This window comes from Antechinus flavipes, chromosome 4 (genome assembly GCF_016432865.1).
Source record: "Antechinus flavipes isolate AdamAnt ecotype Samford, QLD, Australia chromosome 4, AdamAnt_v2, whole genome shotgun sequence".
NCBI classification, from domain to species: Eukaryota; Metazoa; Chordata; class Mammalia; order Dasyuromorphia; family Dasyuridae; genus Antechinus; species Antechinus flavipes.
The window spans coordinates 89,882,755-89,898,926 of record NC_067401.1 but is presented as its reverse complement, the minus strand read 5'-3'; the positions used below and the strand labels follow the sequence as shown (position 1 = coordinate 89,898,926).

Here is a 16,172-nt window from a genome sequence, read left to right as displayed (position 1 = left end):
TTTTTGAAAATATTTTTATTCATTCATTTACCATTCTAAACAATTCTTTTGTTAATTTCAGCCTGTGAAACTGAAGCAGGAAAAGTTTATCAGATGTCCCTAGAGGAGCACATCCAACCTTTCAAAGAAAGTATGGAGCATTTCATTTTTCAAGGTAAACAATGAGAAATTATTTTACCTTCTCTTTTGTTGTTAAGAAAAAGGTAGAAAAAAGTCTGTTTATTGATATTGATAAAGAGAACATTTTGGCCTAAAAAAAGCTAAGAATTAAATTTAATCATGAGTCACAGTAAGAAAATGTGAGAAAAATAATTTGCTAGGTGTATGTTTTTTTGTATGATTCTTATTTTTAAAAGACAGAAAAAATAATGTCACTGGCTTTCATGGCTTTGTTTATACATTATAAATATGTTATAAAATATATTAAAAAAATTTATACATCTTAAAGAACTCAGTTTTTCTTGAAAAATTACAGCTAAATTTCTGACCTATATCCAATGACTGATTTCATATGGTCAGAACACTGCACTAAAAGAACATGTAAAATCTTTTACATCATTGAATTTTTTTCAATATTTTGTTTTCATATTTTGTTTCAATAAAATATTAATAACAGTATTTATTTAATACTTTTCCTAGGGAACTCAAAAATGCTTTTATCATATTTATTCTTCCTACATTCCTCTAAATTAAGCATGGAGTGAATTCTAACTCAGAGATATAAAAGAAATGTTCAAAGTTTAGTTTGTTGTCTTCATCTCCAAAAAAGTAATTTTATGTTGAGAAATCCTATGGTTTGAAATTTATGATTTAATAGGAGTATCCATGACTTGATACAATTCAACTACTAGAATGCTACTCCAAAGATAATCATCCTTTCATCTTCTGGGAACATTTATGGTGCTTCAAGAATTTTTCTAAATGAGAGCAAAGAGCAGAATGATATCGAATGACTTCATTCACAGTTATGTTTTACCAAGGTTATCTGATGATGTTATACAGTGCATTAGCAACAAAAATTTGACTAAGATGCAGTTTTCCCTCTTTCTAGGATAAAAGACTATATTTAATGAAAACTATCAAAATGAGTTCAGTTTTGTGTGTCATTGTGAATATAATTTTAAGTTGCATACTGTCATTTAATTATAACAAGTACTTATTAAGTACCTCTTATGTATAAAACACCATACTAGGTGCTGGGGATAATAGGACAAAAACAAGATAATACAAACCAAACCGTTTCTGCCTTCAAAGAGTGTAGAGCTTGAAAACTTACAATTTCTTAAAATTCAATTTTGTCCAAAATCACAAGTTTCTGATATAAGCACTAGTGTCCTGCATAACCTATAAATAGCATTGTGGGACATGAGAATGACTTTATTTTATCCATCTAGTGGTATTCTTGATGGGTCATGCCCTTTCTTCATTTCAATTTGCATTGCATTTTTGGGTATCAGAACTTGAAATCTTTAATCAAGTTAACTGATTTAAGAGAAAGCAAGCAATGTGAATTCACCTAAAATTACTCACTAACTATCACTTGCAAATGTACAATCTCGACCTCCATGTTACTCAAACTTCATGTACTTTATACAATAAACAGAATGTTGTCTTTTCCAGGCCAGGTATTCAGATTTTCTTATTGCTGTCTCCTATTATTTTAAAGGAAATAATAAACTTCTTTGTAATGTTTCCTTTAGGGAGGAAAGGAGTAGATTGTTTCTATGATTTCTTCAGTTTAAGGAACTTTTTGAATGGAAATTATTTTGTCAAATACAAATGAATTCATGAAAATTTTACAGAGTTACTTAGGACATGCCCTCTAAGCAATTGTTTTAATTTGTCCACAGTCATATGGCCACAGAGACAGGTAACAAAGCCATGTATTCCTGGCTTCTCAAACCACTATGCCATATCTCCAGATTCCATAAAGAATTACTTTCTATTGATAACAATAATTTATTCCATAGATTAAATCTATACTTGGTTAAATGAAAATCAAAATAACTTGTAGCAAGTAAATCAGTGGACACCAGGTGTTAAGGTTTATGATAATGGATTAAATTTTAATTTGAACAAATGTTCAAACAAGTTGTTCCAGAAAAAAAGTTATCTTTATGTATTTTATTTTCCAGATTTTAAGATCATCTTTCAGGTTCTTTTCTGAATTCTCTGCAATCTTTGAGCTCATTTCATATTTCAGAGTTGATAAGGATCTGAATAGTGATGAGCATGTTCATTTGTTGATTGTGTTGTGGAATATTTAAGCATATCAAAAAAAAAGGAAAATACTATTGTTTTATTACTACTATGTGACAATTAAATTTGGGGCAGGAAGTTTGGATTATTATGTTGGTATGTTTTCTAACTGTTTACAAATTAATTTTGAAATTGCTTTTATCATTCAAAGATGAAAGATGAAAATAAATCTTCTCTGGCTATATTAAATATGTATATTAATATATAATTACTATGTCAAAATAACATTAAATATTTTGCATTTTAAATCTTTTTTGTTTTCACAATATAGGAATGAAGTTATATTTTTGTTTGAAAGGCTTTTGGACTAGACTGATTTTTCTAAGGGCTTTGTTGTTGCTGTTGTTATTTTATATAAACATAATCAATAAATGTTTCCAGTTAGAGTTCATTATTAAATCATATAAAACAGAATTTTGTATGTAGGAGTTAGGTCAATCTTTATATAATAATAATGATTATTTTATAATAATCAAAATAATGTTTTCAAATAACTTGAAACTAAGACTATATTGGAAGAATATTAGGAAGAATGACAAAACCTGAACTTTGTTCATTTATGTGAAATGATTTTGTTTAGGATGAAGATTCAAAATTTGAAATGTACATATAATGTTTTCAGAATATGTTAAGTGCTCTAGAAACGATTTGAAGATATACCTTTAAAATATTAAAGAAGTAACAACTGTTAAGGGAGTAATGATTTTTTATTTGTTTTTTCATGAAAAAGGAAATATTGTCTATTTAGTTAAATTGCAAAAACAAAATAAAAAGTCAGTATTTTTTATGCATAGCTGGAAATGATGCACAACAGTAAAATTTAACTCCTTGATGAAAGTAATTGTTAATTAGATATCTATAGCTTATGACAAAATAAGTGAATGGTGATTCATTCTCTTGCATGCATTACAGGAAATGAAGATTCTTATTTTCCAAATGGTTGTTCAGTTTTATTTTATTTTTTCTCTTAACCTTTTAAAGATATAGATTCTGTAATGATATAAGGAAGAAAAAGAGGGAATAAGAATGAGAGCAAGAAAGAAAAACAGAGCTAATAGGAAAAGGGAAGCAGAGGTAACCATTAAAGGTTGTCCCACTTTGAGATGGGATTTCATGTCATCTACCACCATTATTGCATCATAAACGTTCCTTTCCTTTTCCATTCATCATTGGCCTCTCAATGCATACAGGACATAGAGTTAGAGAAGGAATTATGCTAATCATTTTTAAATGCTATTATTTTAGAATTTATACACACATGTATGCATATGAATATACACATATATATACATATGTGTTTGTGCATGAGTGAATGCATGCATTCATATATGTCCCAGCATATTTTTATTTTCACAGAACTTCCACTGAAACTATCATGTGCTTTGTTATTATTAGGGAGATTACTAGGAAGAGAATGGAATATTGGTTATCTTTTGTTGGCAAGGATTGCAATTTTGTCTCATACAATATAGTTTTGAAAAAAAAAAGTTATGTTTTTGACTTTTTAAACTATTGAGGGAAAAAAAAGTTCTCCTCCCATCCATGAAATAGAAGCAGTCTTCTATTTTCCTTGTTTCCTCTTATGGTTTCAAAAATTTAAAATAGTTAATGGGATGTTTCAGTTGTTTTACTCTCCTCCCATTTGTCATCCATCTTCTCTTCACTCTCCTAACAGTAATTTCATGCTGAAACCAAACATGGAAATTTGTAGCTGAACTAGAAAAATAAAAGCAAGGGGGGGGGGGAAGAGAGAGAATAAGTCTGTAAACACAAGGTTATAATTAAAAGAGTGTTGAAATCTCAAGACTTTTTAAAATATACAGTCTTTGGTATTGGTAATACTATACTTGAGGATGAAGTGATGGTGAAAGCAGTGGGATATTAACTATGCCAAAGATCCCCAAAATATTCACTTCTAAAAGAAGTGAATATTTTCTATCAAAAAATACTTAGAGAGCACTGTAAGTAATGCCCCATTGACAGTATAAGGTTTGCTATTGTTTTTATTTTGAAAAATAAGAATAAGATATACCCTGTTTCAATTATTAAAGAGACATAGAATTTCGTGTGTGTGTGTGTGTGTGTGTGTGTGTGTGTGTGTGTGTGTGTGTGTGTAAAATAGATTGTATTCCTAGAAGGGTTTCTTCATTTATCAGCCCCTACATTAGGTAGGAGATATTATACTTGTCTCTTGTAGAGTTTCTTGTATCTTTTTTAATGATACTTTCTATATCATAAGCAAGTATGTTTTCAATCAAGAGTCTGATTTGAGACTCTTTTAGTTGTAGTGAAGTAGCCCAATGGACTGAACCACTTTTTACCACCTCTCTGGACAAACAGCCTATCTTCTAAGGTTATTTGCTTTATTTCGTTTGGTCTGGTATCCATAGAAAGCAACCTGGGTTATATTGTCTCTTTCCCCTTTTAGAATCATAATGCTTGCAAACAGCTTTCAGATATAAAATATCAAGGAAAATAGATGCCACAAATCCCCTTATTTCATAGGAAAGAAGTGGTTCCCAGTTCAGATTATCAGGTGAGAACTAACTGACTTGCAGCTTAGTATTATATTTAAAACTCAAGATAGTTATTTAATAAATGTGGTTATCTAATTTTCAACAACTTTAAACATTACTCTTAGCTCAAATCAGACTCTTGATTGAAAACATACTTGCTTATGATATAGAAAGTATCATTAAAAAAGATACAAGAAACTCTACAAGAGATAAGTATAATATCTCCTACCTAATGTAGGGGCTGATAAATGAAGAAACCCTTCTAGGAATACAATCTATCTTACACACACACACACTACAGTATGAGAACTAATTCAACCCAGAAATTCACTTTTTAGTTGCTTGCAGTTAAAACTGAATAAAAAATTTTTAGAGTAACTGTTGTTTTCATTCATGAATTTCTAATAGCTAAACTTTCTATCTATACAATGCAAAAAAGTTGGAATGCCCAAAGATTACTTCCTGAGGATGAGATGGTATGACTTGAAAGAGGAAAAGGTAGCACAAGACATGATATATGGGATATTAACTCCCTCACTTTGCAGTGGTCAGATTTCTATATTTTTGTTGATATAACATTTGAACAAAATTTAGTAGACTTTTTCAAAGAGAAAGTTAACAGCTGACTGCCATCAAAGTAAATGACATAAATGAGAGGAGTACCCTTAATCTCCCTCAATCATTCACTGGATCTATTTCTTTTCTTAAACATTTGAATTTCCTTGCACTCCCATTGCAATTTTTCAAAGCCATTTAATTTTTTTTTTTTTTGCTAAAAAGTAGGAAGGAGCCAATTTATCAAGTAAAAACAGAACTTTGTTGAATCTGAAAATCTAGCAAATTGCGATTTTTTTCCTTGTTAAAGTCTTACATTAAATCCATGGTTTATTCACTTTTTGTTACACTCAGAAAAAGTGAACAATTAGTGTCAAGCATATAGTAATAGGTACTAAAATGCTTGTTAAACTGAATGAAGTGAGTTTTAATGACATGGAGATCACGACTATAGGTAAAGAAATGTATGAAAGGAGAAAAAGAAGGTTGTCAGGTTGTCTTCTTCCTCTGTCCATTTCTACTTTTTATCTCCAGATCAATTGTACCAAAAACAGCCTGAAGTATTCTGGAATCCTACCCATTATATTTGTGTGTGTGTGTGTGTGTGTGTGTGTATCTGTGTGTCTGTGTATATATACACAGACACACAGACACACACAGACATATACATATATATGTGTGTGTATATATGTATGATAGCTAGTGTGTCTCCCTAGCCCATTCATTGATAATTATAATGATTTCTACTTTATGCTCAAATAAAAAGAAAATTGCCACATCGTGAAGGTTGCAAACCTTAAAGACAGACCATCTAAAATCTATTTTGTGATCAAAATTATATTTTCAGGGAATTTTTTCTGCTATTTTAGAATTCTGAGATTGGAGTTTTAGCTAATATTTTTATTCAGAAAAAAATTGTGACATAACCCATCTAATGGGAAAAAAATGCTGGTTTCTTTGAAGCGTTTTTGTGGGTTTTTGTTGTTGTTGTTTTGTTTTGTTTTAAGGCTCTAAAATCCATATCAATTAAAGCAAAGAAATATATTTTAAGTCATTTATAGGAGAGAAAAAAGATTGGATGGCATTCCAACTATCTTTCAAGATGATTCAAGAGAGGTTTTTTTTTTTTTTATAACTAGGATGATATTAAGGGTTTGAAATATTTTGATGTTGACAGTCTTGTAGATTAAATTTTATAGATTTATTGTTATAGTTCATTCTATTAGTGTGGAATATGAAAAAATGTTAAAGAGGAATTTATATTTTTACAAATTCCTACTTTAATATTATACATTTGGATATTATATTTTACATAATTTCGAAGGACTGAAATTTAAAGATTTTATGTATGTCACACAGCTAAAATCCTTAGGTTACTTTGACATCTATCTATTATAAGGGAATAAGTTTAGAGAAAGGAGTCCTATCTAAATAATCATTATGATAATTGGATCGGTAATAAATACTTGGTAAAAGGAAGGTGTAGTGTGTAAGGAAAAAAGAAGCCCATTAAATTGAGGAAAATAAGCTCTGATTTATAGCCTTCTGATATTCTACAAGGAGCAAATAGATAGTGTAGTAGATAGAGCACTGGGTTTGAAATCAAGAATACTCATCTTCATGAGTTAAAATATGACCTCAAGAATTTATTAGCTATATGACTTTATGTCAGTCACTTAACCCTATTTGCCTCAGTTCCTCATCTGTAAAATGAATGAAATGGAAAAGGAAATAGCAAACCTCTCCAGTTGTCTTTGCCAATAAAACTCCAAATACTCTCATGAAGAGTAAGACACAACTAAAATCACTGAACAACATTACTCTGTCATGATGACTAGAAATGGGTAGAAAATGAAGCCGTGTGTTTAAGTTATTCCTGGCAGCTGAGGCAAGTGACTTGTAATAAACATTTAGAAAGGATGAGCCATTTTCTGAGATGAAATTGTTACCAGTATGCTATCATAATACCCATCATACCTTATGAATGATGTAAAATATAGATCTATAAGATAACTAATTGGTTTGTTTTCTTTGTGCTTTCTGTTATTCATTTAATTAATTCATCTAGGAGGGTGATAAACTCATAGAAGCACTTTATTTTTGTTTTGGCCAAAAGTTACATATCTTACACTATTGAATTTATATGAGTTGTCAATGAATATCATTATTTTATTATTTCAATTTTTATATGAAGTCAGTGCATATACCTATATGCTTATGTACTTGAGAGCAGATCTAAATGTATTATATATTTCCCCACACAATATAGAAACAGCTCTTATTCCTAACTGCAAGATGCCTGTGAAATATTACAAAGTCTCGGTTGTAATTTCATAACTCGTAGATATTCTCTTCCCTCTCATCTTTCCCAAAAGCATTCTATAGCTTTTGTTTCATTGCCATGAGAAACTGGGAGGCAAGAGAAAGGCCATGCATTTGAATATAGCTTTCTCTTGTAACTAGAAGGGGGGAAAGGAAAAGGTATCCCTATCCATATTCCACAATATTATGGTAGTCCATATACATTTGTTTGAGCTTTAATTTAGTGAACATAGAAACAATGACTCAGAAATCTCAAAACAAAAGTAATATAGCTTCAATCAAATAACAGTTTTAAATGACTAAGAGACAAGGCACATAGTTTAAAAAAAATAACAACTGGCTATACTTAAAAGAAACTGAAATGCACATTCACAGTTAATTATAAACAAATACTAGTTAACACTTTAAACAAAAGGGAAAACAGCAAAAAGATTTAAAGCCTAGACAAACAGATGAAAGGATTCTAAGTTGCTTTCCATCTGAGATTACTCAAATGCAACTCTGTCTCCAATTACCTGGGAAGATGTGGTATTCCCTCATGAGAGCACAAGATCAGAAAGGGCGGCCCTTTTCGTGCCTCTGCTTACTCATAGTCCTTTGGAACTAGTTCAGCTGAAATACTTCAAATTACAAAAGGGTTTGGAGCCAGGCAGCAACAACAGACAGTGATCACTGAGTCAAAATAGTAACATAGTAGGACAACAACTACAAAAGAGTTGTGCTGGCAAAAGTCTGGGGAGGATTTTTGAGTGCTTTTACAGGAGACATTAATGAATGTGAAGCTGTTGAAGTGGAACTATTTTTCAATGTTTTTTAACCTCTTGCATGCTTAGCAATTGGCTGAATTTATCTAGCCAGCAGTTTTATTCAGCTGAGCTGGAACTAAAAGGTAATCTAGTTTTTTGACACTTAAAAGGAAAAAAATGGCTGCCCTCTAGGAAAGTTCAGGAGTTCATTTACCATCTGGTTTCAGCAAAGGGCCCCCTATTTGCTCCAAATTGTCCACCCCTAGATGCTGTGATCCCATAAACCACAGGTCAAAACACACAACCACCACCCACCATGATGCAGCCATTATAATGGAAATGTTTAGTTCTGAAGCTAAAGGCTTGGTTCAATGGGCTATAGGGAAAGTGAATGGAAGATTCATTCTATTTTCACTACAAAGGAAAGTATCATGAACTGTGGAATAATTTCATGTGGGCATGTTCTAAAGTCAATCAGTGAGGTGAAAATCACCAGAGCAAAAATTATACTTCTACCATCTTACCCTATCCCATTTTAAATCAGGTATCTAAGGTGAAAAGCCTCAGGTTAGAGTGATGTAGATTGCCAATATGTTGGATGCCAATGATACGGTAACCATATCAATAAATTAAGGATAATATTGATTTTACAGCTTCAGTAGGCTGAGCAAGATGCGAATCGATATAAAGCCTATCATACAGTGAAATGAAATTTGAAACTTGGAAGTAGTGTGATTTCCTATCTCATGCTCATTCTGGGGAATGTGTCTCCTGAATGGAATGGCAAGTAGACCAATACTATTTCACTAAAATTCTCTTATATTGCTTTTTTTCCCCCTAGGTATATTCATCTACACCTATATCTCTACAGACAGTTAAATTCATTTACTTTGATTGTATAATAACTAATTTTGAAAAATTCATTCCAAGTATATAATTCCAGATATAATAAAGTCCCCCAAAAAGGGAATAATTAAAATTGGTAAATTTTGCTATTAACATGATCATAAAACTAATTCCCTTTGTTATTTTCATGGCCATCTTCTTTTTCTCTCTATCAGAAACAAAGGTATAGTTACCCTTACTACTCTTATATCTTCTTGCTTTCCTTGAATTTCCATTCAATGTCCCCAATTTCTTGATTTCTTCAATGTCATTATAACCTGCAGCCCAGGTCCTCCTAACTTCAGGGCTGGTACTCTATCCACTGCACCACCTAGCTGCTTCCCCAGGACATTTCTTTATAAATAAATCTACTATAGAGATTTTTGTGATGTTATACTTAGTTGGCAAGTGATAAACTACAAAAATCTCTTCAATGAGTTTTCATAAATTATTCGATCTTATAAATTCATTTAAATCTTTCCTTAATTTACCTTATTTGTGTTTCCTGGATTTTTCCATTTTCTGCTGCAAAAAACAAAACTAGTCTACAAATCTTTCAACATTTTCCTATATCATATACATTGAAAGTTTTCCAACAAATATAATCATTTAAAAATCAAACTTAAAATGAATATAAGAGGAAAAGCAGAGTACATACAATTTTCTAAAGGTTCATTTTACAATTTTATATAGTCTAAAACTAGGGGACCTATATGTATATGTTTATTTCTTTTTCCCCCATAAGATTGCCATAGATTAAAAAAATATCTTCTATATCACTATGTAGTCAATAAGCATTTATTAAGCACCTACAATATCCTAGGCACTGTACTAAGCACTGGGGTTTCAAAGAAAGACAAAAGACAGTTCCTGTCCTTAAAAATGACTCACAGTCAAATATAAAAAAAATATGTAAAGGAGAAATTATTGATATATTTAGTATCACATATTTGTTGTGGTAGAAGTTTATTATTACTATTCCCCTGAGACTTCTAAAGAAACACTATTAAATAGAATTATAGCCCCACTTTTGTCTAAATCTAAGATAATTTGGCATAACTGAGAGATTGTATTTTATGTGCTGCATAAATAAAGGGAGACTAGAATCTGATTGGCTCTCCTATTAGAGAAGCTGCTAACCTGTTTAAGGGAAAAAAAGGATTTCCCTGGGCTCTAGGAAAACTTCTAAAGGAAAACAAATGTGGAACTTTCAGTGGAGAACTGGAGATCCCCCTGGAACCATATACATTCTAAAATTTTGTGGTTTCCTGTCTCTTTGAAACTCATTTGATAATTTTGAAGAAAACTTCTCCCTCATGAAGGTAACGATCTTTATTATTTCTCTCAGCCAATCAATTGTTGTGTCTCCCTCCAATTACACTGTATTCTGTATCAAAGAGCTATCTTTCAGAAAATGCCCCTAGCTTGAATGATAGTGGTGTTAGAATAATAATAATAGCATTGCATTTATATATCACATTAGAATTCATAAATATTTTCCTTCCAACAACTGGTTGAGATAGGTAGTACAATTAGTATTAATCTTATTTCATTGAAACACTGTTTACAAGACTATAGCTGAAGAATCTTTTTTTTTTATTATTATTAAAGCTTTTTATTAATGAAACATATGCATGGGTAATTTTTCAACATTGACCCTTGCAAAACCTTCTGTTCCAAATTATCCTCTCCTTCCCCCCATCCCCTCCCCTAGATGGCAGATAGTCCAATACATATAAAATATGTTAAAATATTTGTTAAATCCAATATATGGATACTTTTTTATGCAGTAATCTTGTGGCACGAGAAAAATCGGATCAAGAAGGAAAAAAAATGGGAAAGAAAACAAAATGCAAGCAAACAACAACAGAAAGAGTGAGAATCTTATGTTGTAGTCCACACTCAGCTCCCACAATTCTCTCTCTGGTTGTAGATGGCTCTCTTCATCACTGAATAATTGGAATTGGTTTGAATCATTTCGTTGTTGAAGAGAGACATGTCCAACAGAATTGATCATCGTATAGTCTTGTTGTTGCCATATATAATGATCTGCTTCTGCTTATTTCACTTAGCATCAATTCATATAAGTCTCTTTAGGCCTCTCTAAAATCATCTTGCTGGTCATTTCTTACAGAACAATGATATTCCATAACATTCATATACCATAATTTATTCAGCCATTCTCCAATTGATGGGCATTCATTCAGTTTCCATTTTCTTGACACTACAAAAAGGGCTGCCACAAACATTTTTGCACATGTGGATCCCTTTCCCTCCTTTAAGATTTCTTCAAGCTATAAGTCCAGTAGAAACATTGCTGGATCAAAGGGTATGCACAGTTTGATAACTTTTTGAGCATAGTTCCAAATTGCTCTCCAGAATGGTTGGATCCATTCACAGATCCACCAACAATGTATCAGTGTTCCAGTTTTCCCACATCCCCGCCAACATTTGTCTTTATCGTTTCCTGTCATCTTAGCCAATCTGAGAAGTGTGTAGATTTCAGAGTTATCTGAAATTTCAGATATCTTAATTTGCATTTGTCTGATGAATAGTGATTTGGAGCACCTTTTCATATCACTACAAATAGTTTCAATTTTTTCATCTGAAAATTGTCTGTTCATGAACATGTCATGTTCAATTGGAGAATTATAGCCAAAGAAACTTTTCAGCTCAGAAAGAATAACATCTCTTGCCTGTGATCACATAATGAATAAATGACATCAATGGATTTCAAATCTAGACTATCAAATTCCAAATCCAGTTCTCTTTTCTCCATGTCATACTTTTTCATACCATAAAAAAGTTTTTGGCATTTTATTACCTTAACACCTTGAGTTAAATACCTTGGCATTTCTGCTCTCTCCCTTTCCCCCTTCTGTCTGCCCCAACCAAAAGCCCCAACTTCATTAAGATATCTTATAGAAAAGCCGCAAAATCAATATAGTGAATTATAAAAAGGAGGATTTTTCAGTCTTGTCACAGGGAAAACTTTACAATGGGAATACAGTTCAAAAAACATGCAGATGAATGAGATTATGGAATTAAAGATAAGGACAATAGTCAAGGTTTCCAAGTAGACATTGTTAAAGGAAATGATTAGGAAAGATCTTCAAGAGGTTTGAAGATGATAACTTAAAGATAAACCAACTTTATTAAGAACCCAAACTTTTTGAGTCTTCCTATTCTTAACATTTCCCTCTCTGGTTCAATATTATGTTATTTTTATTACAGCATGATTGGAAGGCTGCTGGCCTTGTTTGATGTCTTAGAAAAGTGAAATATGTGCTGCAAGTGTTAGTCTAATGAATTTCACTGGCAGTTAAGTACCTGGCATCTTTTATATTTCTTCCATCATCTAATTAACTCAATATATTTTATTACAAATCCATTGATAACAGATTGTAAATATATTGAAAACAGTCTTGAAATTTAACATTGGTCATAATTTCCACAAATTATCCATGATGGACTAAAAAGAAAAAGGAAGGTTTTCATCCCACTAGAAAAAAAAAAAAATAGAATAGAAACTGAAAAAAAAAAAAAAACACTAAGCTGATGAAAGTGAATCTGCTTAATATTACAGAATGAAAAATTAACATTTTCTTTTCCTGTTTTTGCTTTCTTTCAACAAGTATTTGTTCTTTTAAGAATATTCTCTTGATGGAAAAATAACCTAAATGAGGAAAAAGCAATAAAGCTGTTATCATAATCATATAATAATGGAAAGTGAGTTCCTCTATTATTTTAATGAAATTTCAAGCCCATTCATTCTCAAATAGCAATAGTTCTTAGGTTATCTTAAGTCACAATGATCACAGAAGCATTTTTTTTTGTCTGTGCTGAGTTATTTGATGAGTGTTTAAATTCAAACTTGCCTAATCTAAGTCATCATAATAATAGTGAAGTCCTTCATAAATGTCAATGTGGTACTATTGACTGACCATGAATGTGACATATTTGAAATTTTTATACCCCCTAAGTAATAGCATTTTATTTACATGGATTTATTTATATACCTGCCAAGTCCTCATGTGACTAAAGAGCTCATATTTATGATGAGGATTAGATAGTTGTCTGAGGTCTTAGAATACAGTGAAGTTACTTGGACTACGAAAGAAATTGAAATTTTGATATTTATATACTATCTCAGTATTAATTTTTTTTCGCAAAAATCTTATTACATAATATTTATGTTACAAGACATACTTATACATAGGATATTCATATATATTCCCCTACCATATAAGTGTGTAATTTACATATAATGTATTTATAAATATTTATATAGAGAGAACATACATTTATAGTCCTCTATCATATAATAATATACATATTAAATAAGTATTACTGAACATATTAATATAAGTATTACTATATATATCATTAAATACATGCATATCTTTACCTAATATACAGCTTCATTTAAACTCTAAACCTTAGAGCTAACCATCAGTGGACTTTGAACTAATCAGTTACAGATCTGTCTACTATACTTCTACAGAAAACAAGCAAACAAACTAATAACTACTCAAGTTGGAACCACTGCAAGATAGAAAAAAGAAACCATTTTTTAATTTTAAAATGTAGAAATTATATGTAAAATGTATTACTTGAGCATATGAGAAATACCTCTTAGAAATTTTCGTTTGGTTTTCCTTTCGGAATATTTTGCTGATTTTATGATATAAAAATAATAGTGATGTGGTATAAGTTAACCATTTTTCCCTTCTAATTTAATGAAATCTAATTTTTTTACCCACGTGGAAAAACATGTCAATAGAATCATACAGATTAGATCTTGAGGATATAGCTTTTTTCTTATGTCTATAGATAAGAAATGCATTTTAAGAAAGAAAAAGAATTCCTTTATTTTGTCATCACTTTATGTAGGAACGGAACTATAATTATACATATAAGCATATATACACATACATTATATATAAGTAATAACTATCATTAAAGTAAGACAAATTCATTTGAGTGATGAGATGAAATGCTGCTTTAAGATACCACTATTCCCAAAGCCCAATTCATCCTATAATATTTATATCTACTTTAATTTATATTTATATTATTTTATTGGCCTCATATTTTGTGTATTGGCATGCTGTACTAGGTGATAAAATATGTAGAGTATCAGGATTATCATAAGAAAGTTCTGAGTTCAAATATGGCCTCACACAGTTATGAGCTGTGTGACTCTGGGCAAGTCACTATGTTCCATTTGCCTCAGTTCTACATCTGTAAAATGGAGACACACTGGAGAAGGTAATGGCAATTCACTTCAGTATCTTTGCCAAGAAAATCTATAAATGATGTCTATAGATGCATGTAGATTCAGACATGACCAAACAATAAGCAACATGATATTGCATGGTAAACATTCTTAAATTCAGGCCCTAGTGATTTCATATTCATAATAATTATATTAAATTATGTGCTAGAGTTTATCTTTATGAAATATGAAAAAAATTGATTTTTAAAATTGACCAAAATATATTTCAAGAGTAGTATTTGACTATGTAATGTTTAAAACACTATAGGAATAAACATTTACTTATAAATAATAATAATGGTAATTTGACAGTTAAGTTTGCCAAAAAATTTTCATTGGAAATATGCTGTTACTCCAATTTAATGTTTTATAATTAATACACAAATGTGTTGATTTTAATATCTTCTATGATTCTGATTTTTGCTAATTAAGGTTGTTTTTCCCACCATTATTATGAATTGTTTATCTTAGGAGAATCAATAAGAACAAGTTTAATTAAATATATCCACAAATATAATAATGTTATTTAACACAATCAAAAGCATTTAGGAGCTTGCTAATATGGCAGTCACTATGCTGAGTACTAGTGATAAAAAGAAAGATAAAAATGTTTCCTGTCCTCAAGAAGAGTCCATTGTAATGGGATAGATAATATGTAAAAGATGGGTATATTAAAAATGTATATAAATAGGTTTGGCAGTAATATCAGAGATGAGAGCACTAGAATCTATGACAATGGGAAAGGCTTCCTGCATTTGAACAGAATCTTCTTAAAAGAAGTTTGTTTGAGAGGGCAGAGAATTCTATGAAAGAGTCAGAACTATGTCAATGAGATGGTAGATGGACTATTTTGTGCAAAGTTTTGCAAATAGTTCAGTTTTAGTTGCAACAAAGAGTAGATAGGACAAACCAAAGTATAGGAAGTCTGAAAAAGTAGAGAGCATCTGCCAATAGGCTTTACTAATATTAAAAAAAATATATATATATTTAAAATTAATACTCAATCTTATTCAATCAAAAGAAAACTATGTATAGTCAATATTGACTATGATCTAGACTAGTGCTGAAATAGGAACAGATTGCTGTGGCCCACAAATTGACTTAGGAAACTGGAAACTAACATGATCTTTGCTTTATGGTATTTTTATTTTATTATTTTTTCCCAATTACATTTTAATCTGGTTCAGATCATACTGGGGAATTTTGCAGGCAAAAACCTGTTGTCTCCAATCATCAGGTTTCACACCGCTGGTTTAGACTATATGATATGTGACTCCTGCAAAATAAATAAATAAATAGTATAATCACAGGTACATGTATAACACATGTATAAGTGTTTGCATCTGTCTTCAATTTCACTCCCTAAAGTAATTTAATTAAATCATTGTTGGGTCAATATATATTTCTATTTCTCAAAATATTTTGTAAATTTATTATATATTTATATTTATGTCTATTTCCCAATAGTATTTTTTTTCTGATTACATGTAAATAAATTTTCAACATTGATTTTTGTAACATTTTGAGTTCCTGTTTTTTTCTTCCTCCCTTCCTCACCTCCCTCCTTTCTAAGACAGCAAACAATTTGATGTGGGTTATCCTTGTACAATC

General features: G+C 30.7%; 1 protein-coding gene across 2 annotated transcripts in view; it reads left to right on the top strand.

Annotated features, from left to right (window-relative positions):
* FMN2 (formin 2) overlaps window positions 1-16,172 on the top strand; it is a 446,111-nt gene that overhangs the window by 342,782 nt on the left and 87,157 nt on the right. For both annotated transcript variants that reach the window (XM_051993530.1, XM_051993529.1), the window contains one exon: window positions 62-154. In XM_051993530.1, coding sequence (XP_051849490.1) covers window positions 62-154 — 93 coding nt within the window. The remainder of the gene's footprint in view (window positions 1-61; window positions 155-16,172) is intronic.